The following is a 20,910-nucleotide window of genomic DNA, read 5'->3' as shown; positions in this document are numbered from 1 at the left end:
CCAGCCTAAGCAAGAGCGAGACCCCGTCTCTACTAAAAAAATAGAAAGAAATTAGCCAAACGACTAAAAATATATATAAAAAATAGCCGGGTATGGTGGTGCATGCCTGTAGTCCCAGCTACTCGGGAGGCTAAGGCAGTAGGATCACTTGAGCCCAGGAGTTTGAGGTTGCTGTGAGCTAGGATGACGCCATGGCACTCTAGCCCAGGCAACAGAATGAGACTCTGTCTCAAAAAAAAAAAAAAAGAAAAAAGGAAACATGGAAATATTAAATGTCTGCTTAAGTAACACTTAAAAAAAAACACTTAAAATTTTTGATAGCCATTGTCAGGTTGCTTTTTATAGATGATGTCGTACCAGTTTTCTAAATAACAATAATATATGAGAGTACCCGTTCCCCAAGTTTTTGCTCATATTATATATTATTTTTATATGTTATTAAAAATTTAGAGGCTGGGCGCAGTGGCTCACGCCTGTAATCCTAGCACTCTGGGAGGCCGGGGCGGGCGGATTGTCTGAGCTCAGGAGTTCGAAACCAGCCTGAGCAAGAGCGAGACCCCATCTCTACTAAAAATAGAAAGAAATTAATCAGACAACTAAAAATATATAGAAAAATTAGCCGGGCATGGTGGCGCATGCCTGTAGTCCCAGCTACTCGGGAGGCTAGGGCAGGAGGATCGCTTGAGCCCAGGAGTTTGAGGTTGCTGTGAACTAGGATGATGCCACGGCACTCTAGCCCGGGCAACACAGTGAGACTCTGTCTCAAAAAAGAAAAAAAAAAAAAACATTTAGAGTCTGTCAGTCAATATGTAAAAATGGTATATTAATATAGTCCTAATATTCATTAATTTTGTGAACAAAGTTGAATTTCTTTTTATGTTTTAGTGCTATTTGTGTTTCCTTTTTTGGTCGTTGCCTTTGCCCAAATTTCCTTTTTTAAAATTTTTTTCAGGAAGTTATTTGTATTGTATTATGATACGAATTGCAAGATGGCTGCAGTGGCTTTTCTATAATCCCAGCATGTTGGGAGGCTAAGGGAGGGGGATCTCTTGAGGCCAGGAGTTCAAGACTAGCTTGGACAATATAGTGAGATTCTGTCTCTCCAAAAAAAAGCCAGGCATGGTGGCATGTGCCGGTAGTCCCAGCTACTCAGAAGGCTGAGGCAGGAGGGTTGCTTGAGCCCAGGAATTTGAAGTTACAGTGAGCTATGACCAGGCCACTGCACTCCAGCCTGAGTGACAGAGTGAGATCCTGTCTCTAAATAAATAAATACTTGAATGAATGAATGAATTACAAATGATTTTTCCTAGTGGTGTATCATTTACCTTTTGATTTTATTATTTTTTGTGTATAGAATTTTTAATTATTATACAGTTAAATTTATCGATATGAAGTCCAGAAGTCTTAAAACAAAGTCTTAGAAAACCTTTTACCACTTGAGGTTATAAAATATTTTCTCCATTATTTCATTCAATGCTTTTATGACTTCAGTTTTACATTTAAGTCTTTGATCCATTTGGAAATTTATTGTGGTATGATGGATTGATCTATTATTTTTTCAGATATCTCAATCTAGCTGCCCGTAAACTTTTAATTAAATGTCCTTTGTCTCATTTAGTTGTTACGTTTATCCTATAGTAATATACAAATATATATAATTATTACATTATAAAATATTATAATAATTATAACAACTATCACTACCAACAGTGCCAGCCAAGCATTGTTAGAAGGACCTTTTTTTTTTCTGGGCTGGGCTTCGCTCTGTTGCTCTGGCTAGAATGCAGTGTTGTCATCAGCTCACTGCAGCCTCTAACTCCTGGGCTGGGCTTAAGCGATCCTCCTGCTTCAGTCTCCCAAGTAGCTAGGAGTGCATGCCACCATGCCCAGCTGATTTTTCTAATTTTTTGTAGAGACAGGGTCTCGCTATTTTGCTCAGGCTGGTCTTGAACTCCTGACTTCAAGCTGTCCTCCCACCTTGGCCTCCCAAAGTGTTGGTATTATAGGAGTGAGCCACTGTGCCTGGCCAGAAGCACCTTATTCATGTAAATGTTTTCACCATTTTATAAAGTACTCTTATTTAAAAAAAAAACAAAAACAAAAAAAACAGACAACCCTCCCCTCCCCAAATATATCCACAAGGAAACTTGAGGGTTAATGAAGTAAAGTAACTTGCCCAGAGTCATGCAGCTAGTAAGTGGTGAAGCGGAAATTAGAAATGTGGATTTAAGACTTCTGGAGCAAGGTGATCTTGCTCCACAGTTACCCCTCTTAATCACTAAGCCCCTCTCTGCCAAATTCCCATGACTATTTTCATCAAAAACATTGAGTTTTAGTCTGTTCATTTGTCCTTATTACTATATTGTTTTAATATTCAGTAGGGCTGTGCCTTTCCTATTACTCTTCTTTTTCAGAAAATATTTTAGCTATTACTAAAATTTTTCTCTATGAAATTTATAATTACCTTGTTTTGTATCCCCCAGTGACCCCCAGTCCCACATACCCACTGATCTGATTTCTGTCCCCATAGTTTTACCTTTTCTAGTCTGTTATATAAGTAGAACTACACAATAGGTAGCCATTTGCCTCTGACATTCGTTATTTGGCATAATGCTTTTGACACTGATTCATATTGTTAACTGTATCAGTAGTTCCATTACCAAATTCTTTTCTTATTTTTAGTAACTTTTCAGTTGACGCTCTTGGGGTTTTCAGATATATATTATATTATCTAAAAATAATTATAATTTAAATTCCTACTTTCTGATTTTTATGTTGCCTTCTTTTGACTAAATGTGACTTCTGTGTCTCCAGAATAATATTAAGTGATAGTGATGATAGTACATCCTAGTCTTTTTCCTGTCTTTTGTGAGAATCTTTCCATTTTTCCTCTTTGGGCATAACTCTGGGTTTTCAGATGTGTAAGACTTTTCTTAATTAAAATAAGTCTTTCTAATTAATAAATATAGAAAATGTGATGGAAATATAAACCCACCATTTGGCAGATGGCTGAGTAGTAACAGCCACAGGCAAGATCCATCAATGGATGCCTAAATGTGTGATGAGAAACAAAGTCTTTGTATAGTCTCAAAGTATTCTCCTCAAGATACTTAAATAACTTCGAAATGAAAAATAGTAACTTTAAGATGGAAAAATCTGATAAACACCACCTTAAACAGTGATCAAAAATAACATCACCAAAAGTTAGACATGTTGACTTCAGATACCATCTGAAATGATACACTGAGAATGGCACATATCACTTCTGGGGTATTCTTGCCAAAAATGCATAACATAAAAAAAATTCAGATTGGGAGACATTCTATAAAATAATTGGCAAGTACTCTTCAGAAGTGTCAAAGTCATGAAAGTCAAAGAATGCCTATACAACTGTCTCAGGTTGGAGGAGACTGAGGGGATGTTAAACGGATCCTGGATCAGAAGAAGGACCTTAGTGTGACAAGTGGCAAAATTTGAGTAAGATCTGCAGATTGGTTAATACTATTGTAAATGTTAATTGCCTGGTTTTAATGATTGTATTATGATTATGTTATATATTATATATACATTAGGGGTAAGCTGGGTGAAGGGTATACAGGAACTTTGTACTGTTTTTGTATCTTTTTTCAATGTTTGAAGTTTTTCAAAATAAAAAGTTAAAGACAAAACAAGCAAATAATATTCACAAACAAAAACAAAAGGTTTATATTACTCAGTTCTTCTTTGAATTTTTTATTTTTTAAATTTACAAATCATGTATTTATAGACAATTGATTTATTTCAGCGAGTTTAAGTAGGCTGGGCTTAGTGTATTAGATGGTTTATGGAGTTTCTAGGAGGACTGGGAAAGCAAGCATGTATACTTCATAGCCAGGACCATGTAACTAGGAGAAATTGACACTGTAACACCAAGGGACTTTTAGCAAAAACCCAGCTGTTATCTCTTTATACTCTTTGATACTGATGATACAATGAATTATACACTAAAATCTCTGCCAGAGCTTTCCTGGAAAAACCAAATGTCTTTACAACTGTGCTTGCCAGGAATTCTTGTCTCCTTGCATGCAGATACTGATCCTCATGTTGTTCATTTCCATTTTTTCAGTCTCATGCCAGTGTGTATTTTTTAGCAGAACGCATGTTGGGACACATGTTGATCCCTGCTGTGAGGAGGTTTGATTAATTTCCTAGTTCTGAACCTTCCTTGCTTTCCTGGAGTAAACTCTACTTGCTTATGTCTATTATTCTTTTATGAGCTTTTGGATTTTGTATTGCAAAGTTCATGTTCTTCTATTCTTGCCCACCTTTTGGGTTTAGGAATGCATAATGAAAAACTAAGAAGTATTCAGAAAAAAAAAAGGGTAGATGAATCATGTGTATAACTATTTCTGATAAATATCTTTAAAAAAATCTCTTTAAGATGGCAGCATATTATATACCTTAAATGTACACAATAAAATTTATTTAAACAATCTAGTTAAATAGGGTAGCTCTGCAAAGGTAATTCTAAAAGTATTTTATTTCCTTTAAACTACTGGGATTTGTTTAAAATTTATAAATATTCCCTCTGTGTGGAGAGACTGGGTAAGATGGCAAGTGGGGGATAGGTCAGTACAGCTTTCTGATAGTAATATCAATGAAATAAATTTTCTTGATTACTGAGTTTGGTTGTGTGACTGTGTGTAAGTTGTACTGATTATTGACAGAGGAGAAGAAGGATTAAAATGAGTAGATTTAATACACCAGAAATCTGACAAATATAAACTCTAATTTTTTTGTCCATTCTGAGCCTTTTTCAGCTTTTCAGCTTTGCTATGAACTCATACTTTGTTTAGGTAGCAAAAGACCTTTAGGTTGCTGTGTGTAGTTCGCAGAAGTGAAATATCGAATTAGAAGCAATTGAGGAGCTAATTTGGATCTTTATTAGTAACAGGGCAGTAGGTAGTGATTTACCTAAGACATCCTATGTTTGTTTTTGTTGAAAAATACTTCCATTTTTATGTTCTGAATCTTGATTCACTTTGTACTCTCTAAATTTGAAGATCTCTTTAGAAACTTGGTTTTTTAGAGCTTTTTTTTTTGGTAATGAGCCATTTATTTTTGTGCAGGTTAGGAAAGAATGCGTTTGAGTAGTTATTCATAATCTGATGTTTAGGAGAGTGGTATAGTGATATCAAAAATACTAATGCTTTTAATGTGGTCTTGTTTGTTTTTTCCCTTGGAAGCTGGTAGGAGGACAGTTTGATTTGGAAATGAATTTCATTATCCAAGAAGGTGAGAGTATCATCTGCATGGTGGACCTACTGGAAAAATGTGACATTACTTGCCAAGCAGAAGTCTGGAGCATGTTTACAGCCATTCTGAAGAAAAGCATACGAAATCTTCAAGTCTGCACTGAAGTAGGCCTTGTTGAAAAAGTGCTTGGGAAAATTGAAAAAGCTGACAATATGATAGCTGGTATGACTTTTTCTATAGTACAATGTATATTAAAAAATAAAGTTTGACTTTTAAATATGTATTTATCTTATTTCATTTAGTAACATTTATTTAAGAAATATTTGAGCAAGTAGCATGTACCTAGAATTTTAGTGTCCAAACTCTTAAGTACAGTATATTTTAAATTTTCAAGAAATATAAGTAGCTTAATTATTTTATTGTTTTCTTTTGTTTCCAGATCTTTTAGTTGACATGTTGGGAGTGCTGGCTAGCTATAATTTGACAGTTCGAGAACTAAAGCTTTTCTTCAGTAAACTTCAAGGAGATAAAGGACAATGGGTAAAAAACCTTAAATACTCTTTGATGTTTGAAATTGTCCCCTCCGCCCAACATATACTAGCTTGTACATAACTGATATTATCACATATGAGGTGAATGTCAAATTGAGGTGAGAAGATCAATCAAAATAGCATTTGGATCCGTATGCTTACTTTTGTTATGCCAAAACACAGGTGTGGACTAAGAGAATGGGTATTCCAGGCAAGCTAATATTTTGGTTTTCTTTGAATTGTTGTTCTTTAAATGTACATTCAACATCTGTTAGAGGAAAAAGGTAAGGACAGAGAAAGAAAAGTGTTGGGTAGCAGTACCTAACTTTTATTCAATTGATCTGAATTTAGCTGAGGCCCTTAAACTTGAACAATCCCGTCAGTGAACAAAAGCTCTGCCATTAATTGGATCCATCCTCTTTAGATGCATTTAGTGGTTCTTTGCAGTGGGTGTTGATGGGGGTGAACTTATTTTGAACCCCAGGTACCTTATCATACTGTTTCTTCCTGCCACTTAGTTAGCTGTCCCTTTAAGGACTACTAGTAAATATTTTCTCCATTTTTGTTGCCTTGCCGGGTTGAGTGCCCTTTAGAGATTATTGCCCATGGCAACTGCTCAGCAAGCTGATCTTTAATCTAGCTTTAAGTATATCTAAATTTGTGCCCTGCAATTACTCTTATTCAGTGTGTTAAAATTTAGATTCTTAGCTTCTTTGTGTCAAACTTCAGTTGTCTGGCTGCTTTTTAGGTTTTTATTACTGATTTTCATTGAATTTGATTATGTTTCTGGGTGTGGCTTACCTTATGTTTATCCTTATTAGAGTTCTTACATTTGTTTGTGGGTTTATAATATAATTGTTATCAAATTTGGAAAAATTTTGGTTATTATTTCTTCAAATATCATTTCTTGTTCCCCTTCCCTTCTTTTCTCGCACTCCAATTATAGATTTGTTAGACCTCTTGATATTGTCTCACAGATCACTGAGACCTGTTGACTTTTTTTTGTCTTTGTGCTTCATCTTAGATTGCTTTTTTTTGCTGTAGTCTCAAGTTAACTGATCTTTTCTTCAGCAGTGTGTTAATTCCATCCATTGAAAATTTCAGGTAGTATATTTTTTATGTCTGTAAATTCTGTATCTTCCATTTTTTCCTCATTATGTTCATATTTTCCTTTAAATCCTTGACAGTATTTAGCTTAATAATGGTTGCTTTAATATTCTTGTCTACTAATTCTATCATCTCTGTCATTTTCTAGGTCAGTTTTTTTTTTTTGTGGGGAGAGCAGAGCTTGCTCTCTGGCTCCCCTGGTACAGTGCGGTGGTGACATCATAGCTCACTGCAAACTCAAACCCCTGAGCTCAAGCGATCCTCCTGCTTCAGCTTCCTGAGTAGCTGGTACTAAAGGTGCATGCCACAACACCCAACTAATTTTTCTTTTTTTGGTAGAGATGGGGTCTCACTCTTGTTCAGGCTGGTCTTGAACTCCTGAGCTTAAGCAATCTTCCCACCTTAGTCTCCCAGAGTGCTATCTAGGTCAGTTTTTTACTTACTGCTTTTGTTTCTGTTTATAGGTCACATTTTCCTGCTTCTTATGGCTACTGAATTTAGGCATACTGGTATTATATGTAGTAAACTGTATGTTTCTGAGTGCTGGATTTTCGTGTTTTTTTTTTTTTTTTTTGAGACAGCGTCTCATTGTCACCTAGGCTGGAATGTAGTGGTGCCATTGTAGCTCGCTGCAGCCTCAGACTCAAACTCCTGGGCTCAAGCAATCCTTCTGGCTCAGCCTCCTGAGGAGCTAGGACTATAGGAATGTACCATCATGGCCTGCTAATTTTTAAAATTTTTTGGAGAGATAACTTCTCCCTATGTTGCCCAGGCCGGTCTCAAACTCCTGGCCTCACGTGATCCTCCTGCCTTGGCATATGAAACTGCTAGGATGATAGGTGTGAGTTACCACGCTCGACCTGTCATATTCCTTTTAAGATTCATAGACTGTTTTTGCAGGCAGATAATTTAATTGTGGATAAACTTTATCCTTTAATGTTAGTTTTAAAGTTTGTTTTTTTTTTCCCCCCCTGTCAGGTTTAGAGTAACTGTTACTCTAAGGCTGGTTTAGCCTTACTGTTCAGGCCTGGTGCCTCTAGAGTCTCTGTTCAATGATTATAAGTCTCAGACATGGGACAGGAGGTAGCACAAGACTGTGGTCTCTCCATAGTGTCTAGTAGGGTCTCAATTCTTAGTTCTGTATTAGTTCTGGGAATTCTTTAACTTACAGCTCTTAGTATCTTAGTCCCACTTGTTGAGTTTTATCACAGCATGAACAGTTTGATATTGAGCCAACTAGTCAATGCAGATTTCTGCAGCTGCTGCTTTTTATAGCTCCTTCCTCTACAGTATTCTGTCCTGGAACTTCTACCCATCTTGAACTCCCTGTACTCCAACTTCTGCCTCTGCAACTCAGTGAGACTTTCAGGTTCTGTTTAGTTTCCCTTTCCCAGTGCAATGATATGGAAATTGACTCCAGGTAGAAAGCAATTTTATTTGTTTCCCTTTCTCAAGGATGATGGTCTTGAGACCATCCTCCATGTCTGAAAACAGTTTCTGTTTCATACATTTTGTTTAATTTTCTAGTTTATCGTGGGTTGGTAAGTCCAGGTCTTGTTACTATGTCATGTCTAGAAAAGGAATATACTGTTTGGTTTTGATTTATATTCAGATAATTTATTCTGAATATATAATTAATACATTTTTATAATACTTGTAAATGTAGGAAATTATATGTAAGAAAATAGCAAAGGATGTGAACAGATATTTATTTACAGAAGTAGAATCCCTACAACCAAATAAACACAAAATCAATACTTAGAGACATTTACATTAAAACAATATCTGTATGTCATCCTACATCTATAGTTTCAGGGACTTTAAAGTTGGATAATGAAAAGTATAGTTGGGGAGATAGCATTATTTTATACCTGTATGCTTTTGGTTGGAATGAACACTAGTGGAACCAACTTCAAGAGGAGTCTAGTGCTACTTATTCACATAAATTATGCCTATATCCAATCACTTAATAATTTACTCCTGAGAGCATATTCCAAGAAATTCTCACATAGTTCCATAAGGAAATATACGTGAGTATGTTCACAGAAGCATTATTTTTTATGGCAATGAATTGTCAACGTGAGTGTTCATCATTATGAGAGTGGATAGGATGCACAGAATAGATTATTATATAGCAGTTAGAATTAATGTACAGAGTAATAGGAATGGATGCAAAAAATGTAGGAAGAAAGTAATAAACAATAATATATTTAACCTAACACCATTGAAATGGTAAGTACAAACACACAAAAACATTTTTGAAGGAACATGAATAAAAAGATTAAACATATTAATATAGCTGCTTATGGGAGGGGGAAGAGAATGAGAAATTTTGGAGGAAAAAGGGGAAAAATAATGAACTATTAATAAAACAAGAGCAAGGCTTTGCTCAAACCTATTTATTGCATTTGTTTAGCTATTTATTATTAGGCATTCAGTTTATTTGCATCTTTTGCTGGCATAGTACTGCAGTGAAAAATCTTAGTGTCTAAATCTCTATCTGCCTTTGTAATTTCCTTTAGCATAGATTTTTACATGTGGAAATAGTGCATCAGTGGACATGAATATTTTTAAAGTCTCTTGAAATATGACTATTAATTTATTTTCTGAAGGGCTTTCCTAGGACAATATACATTTCCCTAGCAGTGTCTGTGGAGTAAAGTGCCTATCTGAATGTATTCTTTTGTTGACTGGCTTATGGGAAAGGAAATTTGAGGGAATGATTTCTCTAGATGATAATGCTACAATACTGCACTTTTACTTTTTACTGCTGAATTGTTTCACTTTATTTCACTTTGTAATTTATTTTTAAAAAATCAGTGTGATTGCAGTTACTTGTTCTTATGTTTTTATAATTGAGCAGTATGGTTAATTGAAAATTTCTTGATCACTTATCAATGAAACTTTTTACTTAATATTTAGGTAAAAGGTTTCCAAACTCTTCTACACAATTAACAATGATAACTTATAGCAGCTACCAAAATATGATAGAGGCAAATCAACGATTTCACTTGTAATTTGACTGTGTTTTGAACTTTTAATAAAAAGGAATATCCTATACTTATTTTCTTATAAACTGATTAAAATGATAATGTGTATTTGATTGTACTTTGCTTTTCTTTCTAAACGTAAATGGGATTTTTCATTTTAGTTGTGGGTTGTTTCATATATTAGAGACTTGTGGGCCAAAGAAACAATAAAATGAATGTGATATTACAGCTTTTGTACATTCAATGCAGTAGAGGTATATTGTAGGATGAAAAATAATAGGGAAATTTAACTCACTGTCAGGTTCAGGCAAGACCGAGCTAGTACCCATTAAGATGAGCTCTAAACCTGTGGTTCCCAACCCCTGGTACTGGTCTGTGGCCTGTTAGGAACTGGGCTCAGCTCTACCCCCACCCCACCATCTATGGGAAGATTGTCTTCCATGAAACCGGTCCCTGGTGCCAAAAAGGTTGGGGACCGCTGCTGTAAAGGATGGGTAGAGGTGGCTCATGCCTGTAATCCCAGCTACAGGAAAGGCCGAAGTGGAAGGATTGCTAGAGGCCAGGAGTTTGAGACTAGCCTGGGTAACATAGCAAATCCTTGTCTCTAAAAAAATAAAAAAAAAATATTAGCCAGGCATGGTGGCATGCACTGGTAGTCCGGCTACTTGGAAGATTGAAGTGGGAGGATCATTTGAGCCCAGGAGTTCAGGGCTGCTAAGGTGAGCTATGATCGCACCACTGTGCTCCAGCCTGGGCAACAGAGCAAGATGTTGTGTCTTTAAAAAAAAAAAGTGCGGATAAGATGGGTGAGATTTACTTGGTTGAGAAGGGAATGGAGTAGGCTTATTGAGAACATTTTAAGCCAAGGAAGAGCTTGTGGTCAGGCCCTGTTGTGCGGAGAAGACTGAGAGAAGGCATTGTAGATGGAATACAGGGAAAGGGGAGGGTGAGATGCAAGATCAGACTTAAAAGGTAGATAAAGTATCTCGTAGGCCACGTTAAGGGTTTTGGCCCCCATTTTGATGGTGAAAATACAGACTTAATGATTTTTGGACTTTATGATGGTGGGAAAGTGATGTGTATTCAATATACTCCTTGACTTAAGATGGGCTACCTTGGGATAAACCCATTATAAGTAGAAAATGCATTTTTAATTTACTTTTTCAGTTTACCGTGGGTTTATCAGAATGTAACCTCATCGTAAGTTCAGGAGTATCAGCACAGTGCTTAAAAACATGGACTCTTCTTTCAGTGAGTTCTGATCCTGACCTTGCCAGTTAGTACCTGTGTGACCTTGGGAATGTTCCTCCACCTCAGATTCCTCCTCTGTAAAATGGGGGTAATAGTAATACCCTTCCATAGAGTGGTTAAAATATTTTAATGTTTTTAAAGTACCTTTAATAGTGGCACATTGTTTAAGTAAAAATTATGTAAGTATTTGTTAAAATAAAAAGTGTTCTAAAGAAGGGTAGGTTGATGTAGTTTGTAATTTTAAAAGATCATTTTTGCTGCAGTATGGAGAAGAATTTCAAGTGTCAAACGATATTGGCTCATATTTATTGGACACCTAATATGTCCTATAGTATTACAAAACAAGACATAGAATACATTATTTCTTTTTTTTCTCTTTTTTTTTTTCCCTATCAGCTCAGCTGTCTCCTGAACAAGAGTACATTATTTCTTTAAAATAGTTGAAAATAACTTTTTGTTAATTTATATGCTTTTAAGCTTATAGCATTATTTGGTTATTCTTGTGTATATTAAAATATAACTGTATTTAAAATATATATTTTCTGTTTTATGGTGAATAATGTGGTTGATGAATTGTTGATTATTTTCATAGCCTCCACACGCTGGGAAGTTGCTGTCTGTGTTAAAGCACATGCCTCAGAAGTATGGCCCTGATGCCTTTTTCAACTTTCCAGGAAAGAGTGCTGCAGTAAGTAAATATTATATTAATGAGGAAATCACTTTGAGTTCTCTTTTCCTTTGCTTCCTGAAAATAGAACCCTGTGAATACCCTGACAGACTCTGTGTTAGGGAGAAGCTTTTCTGCATGAGCTAACTTAAATCTTTGTGACAATTGTGTGTGCTACGTTTTCCTAACTGTTTTAGATGTGACAAAATAGAAGCTCAGAGTAATTGAGAAAGTGCTCAGTCATAGCTTGGCTCAGCAATCAAGTTAAGAACCCAGTTCTTTTAAACATAGCCATTTTGTTCTATGAATTTATCTCTCTATTCTTAATTAGCTATTAGTGTGTTAACACGTTCATATTCTATCTTTCTGAACATCTTTCTCTATCGTTATATATTTCCCTACCTCTGTTTCCTTTGTACGTGGTGTATACAATGATAATAACTCTTTGAAACTTATATGCAAGTTTTCCTAACTTGTGAGTTCCCAAATTATGTCAGTCTTAGCATTCTTGTAGGCTGTTAATCAGTTTATAAATTAGGCAATTATGTAGAGTAATGTTTCAAAATGTTATAGGAGCACATCATATAATGTATACATCTTATTTATGGAAGCTTTTTTATCTCCTCATTATTACATTGGTCAGTCTGTTACAAGCAAAAAAAGGATTTTTTTTTAAAAGCAGCCTATTCTTTTTCTGAGTTTATCTTTCGTTTGTTTTTTACTCTGGTTTTCATAAAATCTTGTTTGCTAGCCAGACAATATCTGCAGAAAGGTAAGAATGTGTTTTAAAAGGACATTTGTGATATTTCAATTTTAAATACACAAACTTTCATTGAAAAGTTTTATTGTTCATTCTTTTGCTTTACAATTTTTCCCTAAAAGACATTTTGTCTTTGAAGCTTTACAGAATAACTTTACTTTCTTCTCACTGAACCTATCATTTGCCTGTAACAAAAATTGTTCTCATGAGATTAACTTTTTTCATGCATTATGTTATGATTTTATTATTTACAGTTTCCTAAGAGTATATATACTATGTTCATTCTACTTATCTGCATTTATCTTGAAAGTGGGGCATTTGAGCTGAACAGCTTTTGAAATTTGTGAACAATAGGTATTTTCAATATATTTAGTGACTCATTCTTTTCCTTAAACATAGCTTTTAAAGGGAATTTAAAGTATTCATGAATAAAGTACCTTTACAAAGCTTTCATAGCTTCTCTTATTTTCAGTGAGAGAGAACACATGTACACACCAAATATGTATTCTTTTCTTTTTTTTCTCAATGCACCATTCATTTTAAATCAGCCTCTTGAAGTCTCAGTAGTGTTATTACATAAATTTGGCTCTATCATGTTTTTCATGTTTTATGGTGTATCTAATACATATAAATAAAAGAATAATATATGTGTACATATATGTGTACATAAATGCATATATAAATTATAATAAAACAAAAGCTTGTGTAGTTTGATTTTTTAAAACAGCTTTATTGAGCTATAATTCACATACCATACTGTTAACTCATTTAAAGTATATAATTTAATGGATTAATGTTCACAGAGTTGTACAGCCATCGCCACAACCAATTTTGGAACATTTTCTTCACTCCCAAAAGAAACTCCATAATCATTAGCAATCACTGCCCATTTTCCCCCAGTCCTCTAGTTGTAGGCAACCACCAATCTACTTTGTGTCTCTATGAATTTGTCTGTTCTGGACAGTTCATATAAATGTAATCATACACTGTATAGTCTTTTGTGATTGGCTTTTTTGCCTTAGCATAATGTTTTCAAGGTCTATCCATGGTGTATAGCATGTGTCAGTACTCATTCCTTTTTATAGCTAATATTATATGGCTATATCACACTTCATTTAATAATTCATCAATTAATGGGTATTTGGGGTTTTAGCTTTTTGGGCTGTTATGAAAAATACTGTTATGATCTTTTGTGTACAATTTTATGGGTGAATATATTTTTTCATTTGTCTTGGGTATCTACCTAGGAGTGGAATTCCTAGGTCAATGTGGTCTTTGTTTAACATTTTTTTTTGAGATAGGATCTCACTCTGTTTCCCAGGCTGGAGTACAGTGGAGCAATCACAGCTTACTGCAGCCTTGAACTCCTGGGCTCAAGTGATCCTCTTGCCTTAATCTTCCAAGTTGCACTACAGGCATGTGCTGCCATGTTTGACTAAGTTTTTTACTTTTTGTAGAGATGGAGTCTCGCTATGTTGCCCAGGCTGGTCTCAAACTCCTGGCCTCAAGTGATCCTCCCACCTCAGCTTCCCAAAGTACTGGGATTATAGGTGTGAGCCACTGCACCTGGCCTGTTTAACATTTTGAGGAACTTCCAGATTGTTTTCCAAAGTAGCTGTATCATTTTAAAATCCCACCAGCAATGTATTAGGGTTCCAATTCTCTACATCCTAGCCAACACTGGTTAATATCTGTCTTTTTTTTCATAGCCACCCTAGTGTGTATGGAGTAGTATTTCATCATGGTTTTGATTTGTATTTCCTTTGTGACTAATGATGTTGAGCATCTTTTCATGCCCTTATTAGACATTCGTATGTCTTTTTTGGAGGCATGTCTTTTCAGATCTTTTGCTCATTTTAAAATTGCATTTGTCTTTTTGAGTTGTAAGAGTCCTTTATATATTTTGGATGTAAGTCCTTTATTAGATACTCAATTTGCAAATATTTTCCTCCATTTTTGTGGCTTGTCTTTTCAATTTTTTGATGGTGTCTTTCAATTATAGTTTTAAATTTTAATAAAGTCCAACTTATATATTTTTCTTTTGTCACTTGTGCTTTTGATGTTGTAATTAGGAAGGATTTGCCTATCCAAAGGGCTCAAAGTCCCTATGCCAATACCACATAGTCTTTATGACTGTAGCTTTGTAGTGTGCTTTGAATTTGGCAGTATGAGTTCTCCAACTTTGTTCTCCTCTTTCAAGATTGTTTTGGCTATTCTGGATCCCTTCCATTATGTAGTATGATATTTTAAACCTATAACCGTGTGTTAAAGCCAATTTAAAAATGTTATGAACTAAACCTGTTCAGTTTTATATTTATAGTTAAAAAAAGCAGCATATACCAAGCTTCTTCTTCAACTTTTATCTTTCTAGCCCATCTTTCTCTGTCCTAATACCTTAAAATTTCAGCAACAAATTTTCAATTTGATATCACTACCTATCTCTTTTTATTGTCATCTCTTTGGATATGCTCATGCTAAGAAATTAAGCAGACAACATGCATGTGTCCAGCAGTTGTCACTGAATGTTTCTTTTATTTTATTAACATTATTGCTATGTATTTGGAAAAATTCAAAAGTTATTAAAGTCTTCCAGATAGTTTTCTTTCAGATATTTTAATAGTGACAAAGTAATATGATGTAATATATATAAATACATATAGCATTCTAAAGTCTCATTTTCATGATTTCGATAATAAGGTTTTTTTACATGAGTTAATAACTCAAAGTTTCTTCCCTTTAGGCTATTGCATTACCCCCTATAGCCAAATGGCCATACCAAAATGGTTTTACATTTCATACCTGGCTTAGAATGGATCCTGTAAATAACATCAATGTAGATAAGGATAAACCATATTTGTATTGGTAAGTATTTCTATAAACTGATGAGTGTTAATATCTTACTTTGAAAATGAGACGAATACTTAGAGGTAAAATGAAAACTTATTCTTTGTAGTTTCAGAACCAGTAAAGGTCTTGGTTATTCTGCTCATTTTGTTGGAGGCTGTTTGATTATAACATCAATCAAGTCAAAAGGAAAAGGCTTTCAACACTGTGTGAAATTTGATTTCAAGCCACAAAAGGTATGTGATGTTACTGAGTCATAGTTAGGTTAACAAGCTTTACTAACCTTCAAAATGCTTTGTTTTACTGTTATTCACATAACGAGATAAGTCATAACTCTGTTTATATAGTTTCAAAAAATCAAGTGTAAATCACTCAATAATGATTAACCTCTCTGATTTGGATAACAAAAAGATTTGATATTTAGTCATTTATAGAGTTTCGGGAAAATGTAGGGAGAAAATATCAATAGCAATTATTGTAGTAGTTCAAGTTTAATATGTTTTTGTTTTTGTACTTTAAAATTAAAGTTTAATCGATGGCTCATCAACAAAATGTATAGATAGATAAGTAGGCAGATTAAGCAAATATGGCAGAATGTCAATTGTGGAGTCTAGGTGGTCAGAAAGAAGGTGTTTTACTCGATTTTCTGCTTTTGGGGGGTATGTTTGAAAATTTTCATAATAGAAGCTGGAAAAATAATTTAGTGATTAAGTTCTTATCACTTGAGAGCCCCCATAAATAGATACTGTTCCAAAAGTTAAATGTTGAATTTAATAAAGGTATTCTTGTTTTATTTTTAGGTTTAATTATAACTTATTTAGTTTTTATTTATTATCTAAATGGCTGTGTTATTGGGAGAATCATTATCTTTATTATTATTATTGTTATTTTTTACTGCTTTTTGCTGCTTTAGTGGTATATGGTAACCATAGTGCACATTTATAACCGATGGAAGAACAGTGAACTTCGATGTTATGTGAATGGCGAGCTAGCTTCCTATGGAGAGATAACATGGTTTGTCAACACCAGTGATGTAAGTAGTTTTAGAATGTTGCAGTGGAAAAAAATTATTTTTAAAGCACGAGCTTTTTCGACAAGAAAAAATTTTAGAACTTGAATATATATTTTGGAAATAACCACAGTGGTAGATTTTTATAACCATAATTTGGGTAGCATGTTAATGTATTTATTGAATACAAGTTGTTGATGTGTCAGATAAGATATTACTCAGTCCTTGTTATAAAATTATTCTGGATAGAATAAAGATAAAGATTTATAGATACAGTGGCTATATCTTGACAGCATTTGGGTCATTGATCCATTTACTGAAATAAACATGAACTCCACTACAGAGCTCTAACCATTTTTTGAATGAGTTAGCTTACGCATACTTATACATTTTGCATATAATTCTAGCTGCTATAGATAACTATCATGTTATAATATTTTTAGGATTCAAAAAGAAATCAATAGGTTAGAATGAAATTTAAAAAGTTCTTATTTTTCTCCTAATTACATTCTTTTTATAGAAAACTTGAAAAATAAAGATCAGGAAAATGAACACAAACTATACTACCCATCCATTAACTCCTTTCATATCTTTTGTTATATGTATACACAAGTATTGCTGAATGCTTACCTTGAGGGTGTTGTATCAGACAGACTTAGGTTTGAATCTCAGCTCTGTCGTTTATTGACTATGTGACCTCATTTAATCTAGTAGGCCTTAGTTTTTTCCCACCTGAAAATGGGCAGAAAATACCTCAGAAGGTTATTGTGATGATTAAATGAGATAATGTTCATAAATCTATTAGTAGAGTACCTTGTACAGGATGAGTGCTCAATAAGCGTTAGTTCTTTTTTTTTTATTACAAAAAAGGGCTCAGATACGTATATTGTTTTATAACCTGTTTTTTCCGAAGTGCTTCTTTGTCTTCCAGCCATTGTAATAAGTTTATTTTCTAAAATTCTCAGCAATCTTGCAAGATAAGCACTATTATAATCTCTATTTTACAGATAAGGAAAGTGAAGCACAGAGATGTTAAGTAACCTGCCATGCTCAGGAAACAGGGATTTGACATAGGTGGTTTGGCTTGAGAACACAGTGTCTACAACTTTTCTGTATTTCCTAATGTCATTACATACACATTTCTCACCATTCTTTCTAATGGTGTCAGGATATAAAATGATACTCTTGAAGAGTCATGAAGAAATTTTCTTTTTTCCTTTTGCGTTGTACATGTAGGTTTTTAAAATGTCTTTACAACATGGACATTATCAGCAGGATTTTTTTTATGTTACAGAGAAACACATGCCAGCTTTTCTGGATTTACATATTCTTTTTGAGAGATTTGTGTCTATTCCTATGACTTTACCCATTATCTATACATTGATGTCTGCAAAAGTTTGTCTTTGGTTTTAACGTCTCCCCAAACTTACAGAACCCTGTTGACAACTGTTTCTTCATCCACATAAACTCCATCTGTAATTAGCTCACAGAAAATTTGGTCTATATCCAAAGCTAACTCACTATTTTCCTCCTTGCTCCAAAGCCTGCTTTTCTGTCTGAATTTTTGGTTGCCCAACTATGAACCTTCAGAGCCATAATGATTTCAGACTTCTTTTTTACATCCACCTTATTATCAAGTTTTGTTTACTGCAATTTAGAAAACTCTTGTTTCCGTAATGTCTTTTCTGATCTCTACTCCATAGGGGAATGAATGAAATGAAGTGCTAAATGAATTATTAATATTTTAATCTGTTCAGATATAGTTTAGGATGGAAAAAATATTTATAGCAATAAAGGTTTTTATTATTTCTGGAGTATATATATGTCTATTTTTCTAATAAAATCTTTTATTTTCTTTCACAGACCTTTGACAAATGTTTCCTGGGCTCATCAGAAACAGCAGATGCTAATAGAGTATTCTGTGGTCAGATGACTGCAGTTTACCTTTTCAGTGAAGCTCTTAATGCAGCTCAGATTTTTGCTATTTATCAGTTGGGCCTGGGATACAAGGTATGTACTTACTATTCACTGCCTCGCCAATGTTAGTTGAGCTTGATTTGAAGGTGGGTTATGCATGTGGAAATCTACTTGGGTTACCAAACTATATGTTAAGGTAACCAGGAACACCACAAGGAAGTCACAGGGGTCTGAAGGGTACCAGTTTTTGAGGGAAACTTATGTGGGGCATTGCACAAACAACTAGTTCAAGTTTTAACTTTAGTTTGTGTGGCATTTCTTTTGATGATGTCATATCTTTGCACAGCTAAGGTTTTGATAGTTGCTGTGATAAAAAATTAGTACCATGTGAAAATGTGGAATAGGAAATGAGTATGGTGGTATTAGAGTCTGACTCCAAGGTTTGAGAACTTGTACAGTGCCTTAGATGCACATACATCCCATTAATAAATAATTTTGCCAATATAATAATCAAGGAAACATGTTAATTTTCTATCAACTTGTACATGTATTTTTTTAAATGGTTACTACATTGTTAGAATATAAGGTTATTTGGACCAAGCTATTTATGAATAATAAGTAGAAATATTCATTATTTATTTTGGTAAAGAGTTTCATGAAAAAATTACTGAGATGCTAAGAGTGTCATGAGCCAAAAAAATTTGGAAACCTCTGGGTTCAGCCATTGATAGTCTCAAGTTTGGTTTCAGGGAAAAATTTAATGTCTGCTATGTTCCTTTGAAAACCAAATCAACTTTTAAAAGTTGATTTACATATCATTTATAGACAATATAAAGTGTAAACATTTTAATTAATTTTGACAAAAGTATAACTACCACAACAATCAAGAAATAGATCATTCCATCATTGTGAAAGTTTTCATTGTGCTCCTTCCCAATCAATTGCTTCCATTACCCTAACTCCAACCCTTTCTATCAGACAAGCAACCACTGATGTAATTTCTGTCGATAGATTAAATTTGTTTTTCTTAAGGTTTTATGTAAATCATGCAATATGTGGTCCTGTGAGTTTTGTTTCTTCTCAGCATGTTTTGAGATTCATCCATGTTGTTTTGTATTAGTACACTTGTTCCTTTTTATTGCTGAGTAGTATTCCATTGTACAAATACAGCACATTATAATCCATTCATCTGATAATGGACATTGGAGTTGTTTGCAGTTCTTGGCAGTTATGATTAGGCTGCTATGAATATTGGCGGACATATATTCTTCTTTGTGTGGACATATGTTCTTCTTTCATAAAGACCTAAGAGTAGAATTGCTGAGTGGTATGGTAACCAAAATGATCAAACTCTTTTCCAAAGTAGTTGTGTACTTTTATATTCCCACAAACAGGATATGAGATTTCTCTATATTTTCGTTAACACCTGGTATTGGCACACTTTTTAGTATTAGACATATGAATGACTGTGTAGCAGTATCTCATCATGCTTTTAATTTGTATGGTTTTATTGACTAGAAATGCTGAGGACCTTTTCTTTGCTATGGGCCATTTGTGTATCTCTGTGAAGTGTGTGTTCAAATCTGTTGCTCATTTTTGGGTTGGGTTGTTTGTTTTTTTATTAATTGAGTTTTGATATTTCTTCATATAATCATATAATAGATATATGATTTACAGATATTTTTCCCTGGTGTACGTCATAGTTTTTATTTTCTTAATATAATGTTTGAAGAGTAGAGGAATTTAATTTTTATGAATTCCAATTTATCAAAATTTTTCTATTATCAGCATGCTCTTTGTATCCTAATAAATATTTACGTACACCAAGGTTGGAAAGACTTTTTCATATTTTCTTCTAAGTTTTAAAACTTTAGCGTTTACCTTCAGGGCTATGATACATTTTGAATGAATTTTTGTGTATGGTGTGAGGTAAAGGTAAAAGTTAATTTTTCTTTTTCATAAGTGCTATGGTCTGAATATATGTGTCCCTCACCCCTCGCAAAATTCATATGTTGAAACCTAATCCCCAATATGATGGTATTAAGAAATGAGGCCTTTGGGAGGTGATTAGGTCATGATGGCTCCACCCTCATAAATGGGATTAATGCCATTATAAACGAGACCTGAGGAACCCTTTTGCCCTTTCCTCATTATGAGAAAACATAGAAGGCACCATTTATCCCTCACTAGACACCTAATCTGTTGGTGTCTTGATCTTGGACTTCCCATCCTCTAGGACTATGAACAATAAATTTCTGTTGTTTTTAAATCACCTAGTCTAAGATATGTTGTTATAGCAACATGAATGGACTAAGACAATCAGGATACCCTGGCGTTCTTTTACAATTTTTTTGGTAAACAGTATTCTTTCTCCCTTGTATTGCCTTGTCATCTTTGAGGCTCTATTCTATTCCTGACTTGTATGTCTTTTCTTGCACCAATACCATACTCTCTTGATGATTGTAGCTTCATAGTAAGGTTTGGAAACAGGAAGTTTAAAACCCCAAGTTTATTAGTCTTTTTCAAAATTGTTTTGGCTATTCTAAGCCCTTTGCATTTCCCGACATATTTTAGAACCAGCTTATCAATTTCCACAAAAA

The 20,910-nt window shown here is 34.2% G+C and overlaps 1 protein-coding gene across 1 annotated transcript in view; it reads left to right on the top strand.

Annotated features, from left to right (window-relative positions):
• Positions 1-5,252: 5,252 nt before the first annotated feature.
• Positions 5,253-20,910, top strand: part of LOC105822943 (lipopolysaccharide-responsive and beige-like anchor protein) — a 114,380-nt gene continuing 98,722 nt past the window's right edge. The window contains exons 1-7 of the mRNA XM_012660016.1: positions 5,253-5,457; positions 5,675-5,775; positions 11,706-11,801; positions 15,281-15,402; positions 15,494-15,620; positions 16,298-16,417; positions 18,257-18,403. Coding sequence (XP_012515470.1) covers positions 5,253-5,457; positions 5,675-5,775; positions 11,706-11,801; positions 15,281-15,402; positions 15,494-15,620; positions 16,298-16,417; positions 18,257-18,403 — 918 coding nt within the window. The remainder of the gene's footprint in view (positions 5,458-5,674; positions 5,776-11,705; positions 11,802-15,280; positions 15,403-15,493; positions 15,621-16,297; positions 16,418-18,256; positions 18,404-20,910) is intronic.

The sequence above is a fragment of the Propithecus coquereli genome, unplaced genomic scaffold, assembly GCF_000956105.1.
Source record: "Propithecus coquereli isolate 6110/MARCELLA unplaced genomic scaffold, Pcoq_1.0 Scaffold65, whole genome shotgun sequence".
NCBI classification, from domain to species: domain Eukaryota; kingdom Metazoa; phylum Chordata; class Mammalia; order Primates; family Indriidae; genus Propithecus; species Propithecus coquereli.
Note: the sequence above shows the minus strand (reverse complement) of the source record. Positions and strands in the feature narration are given on the sequence as shown.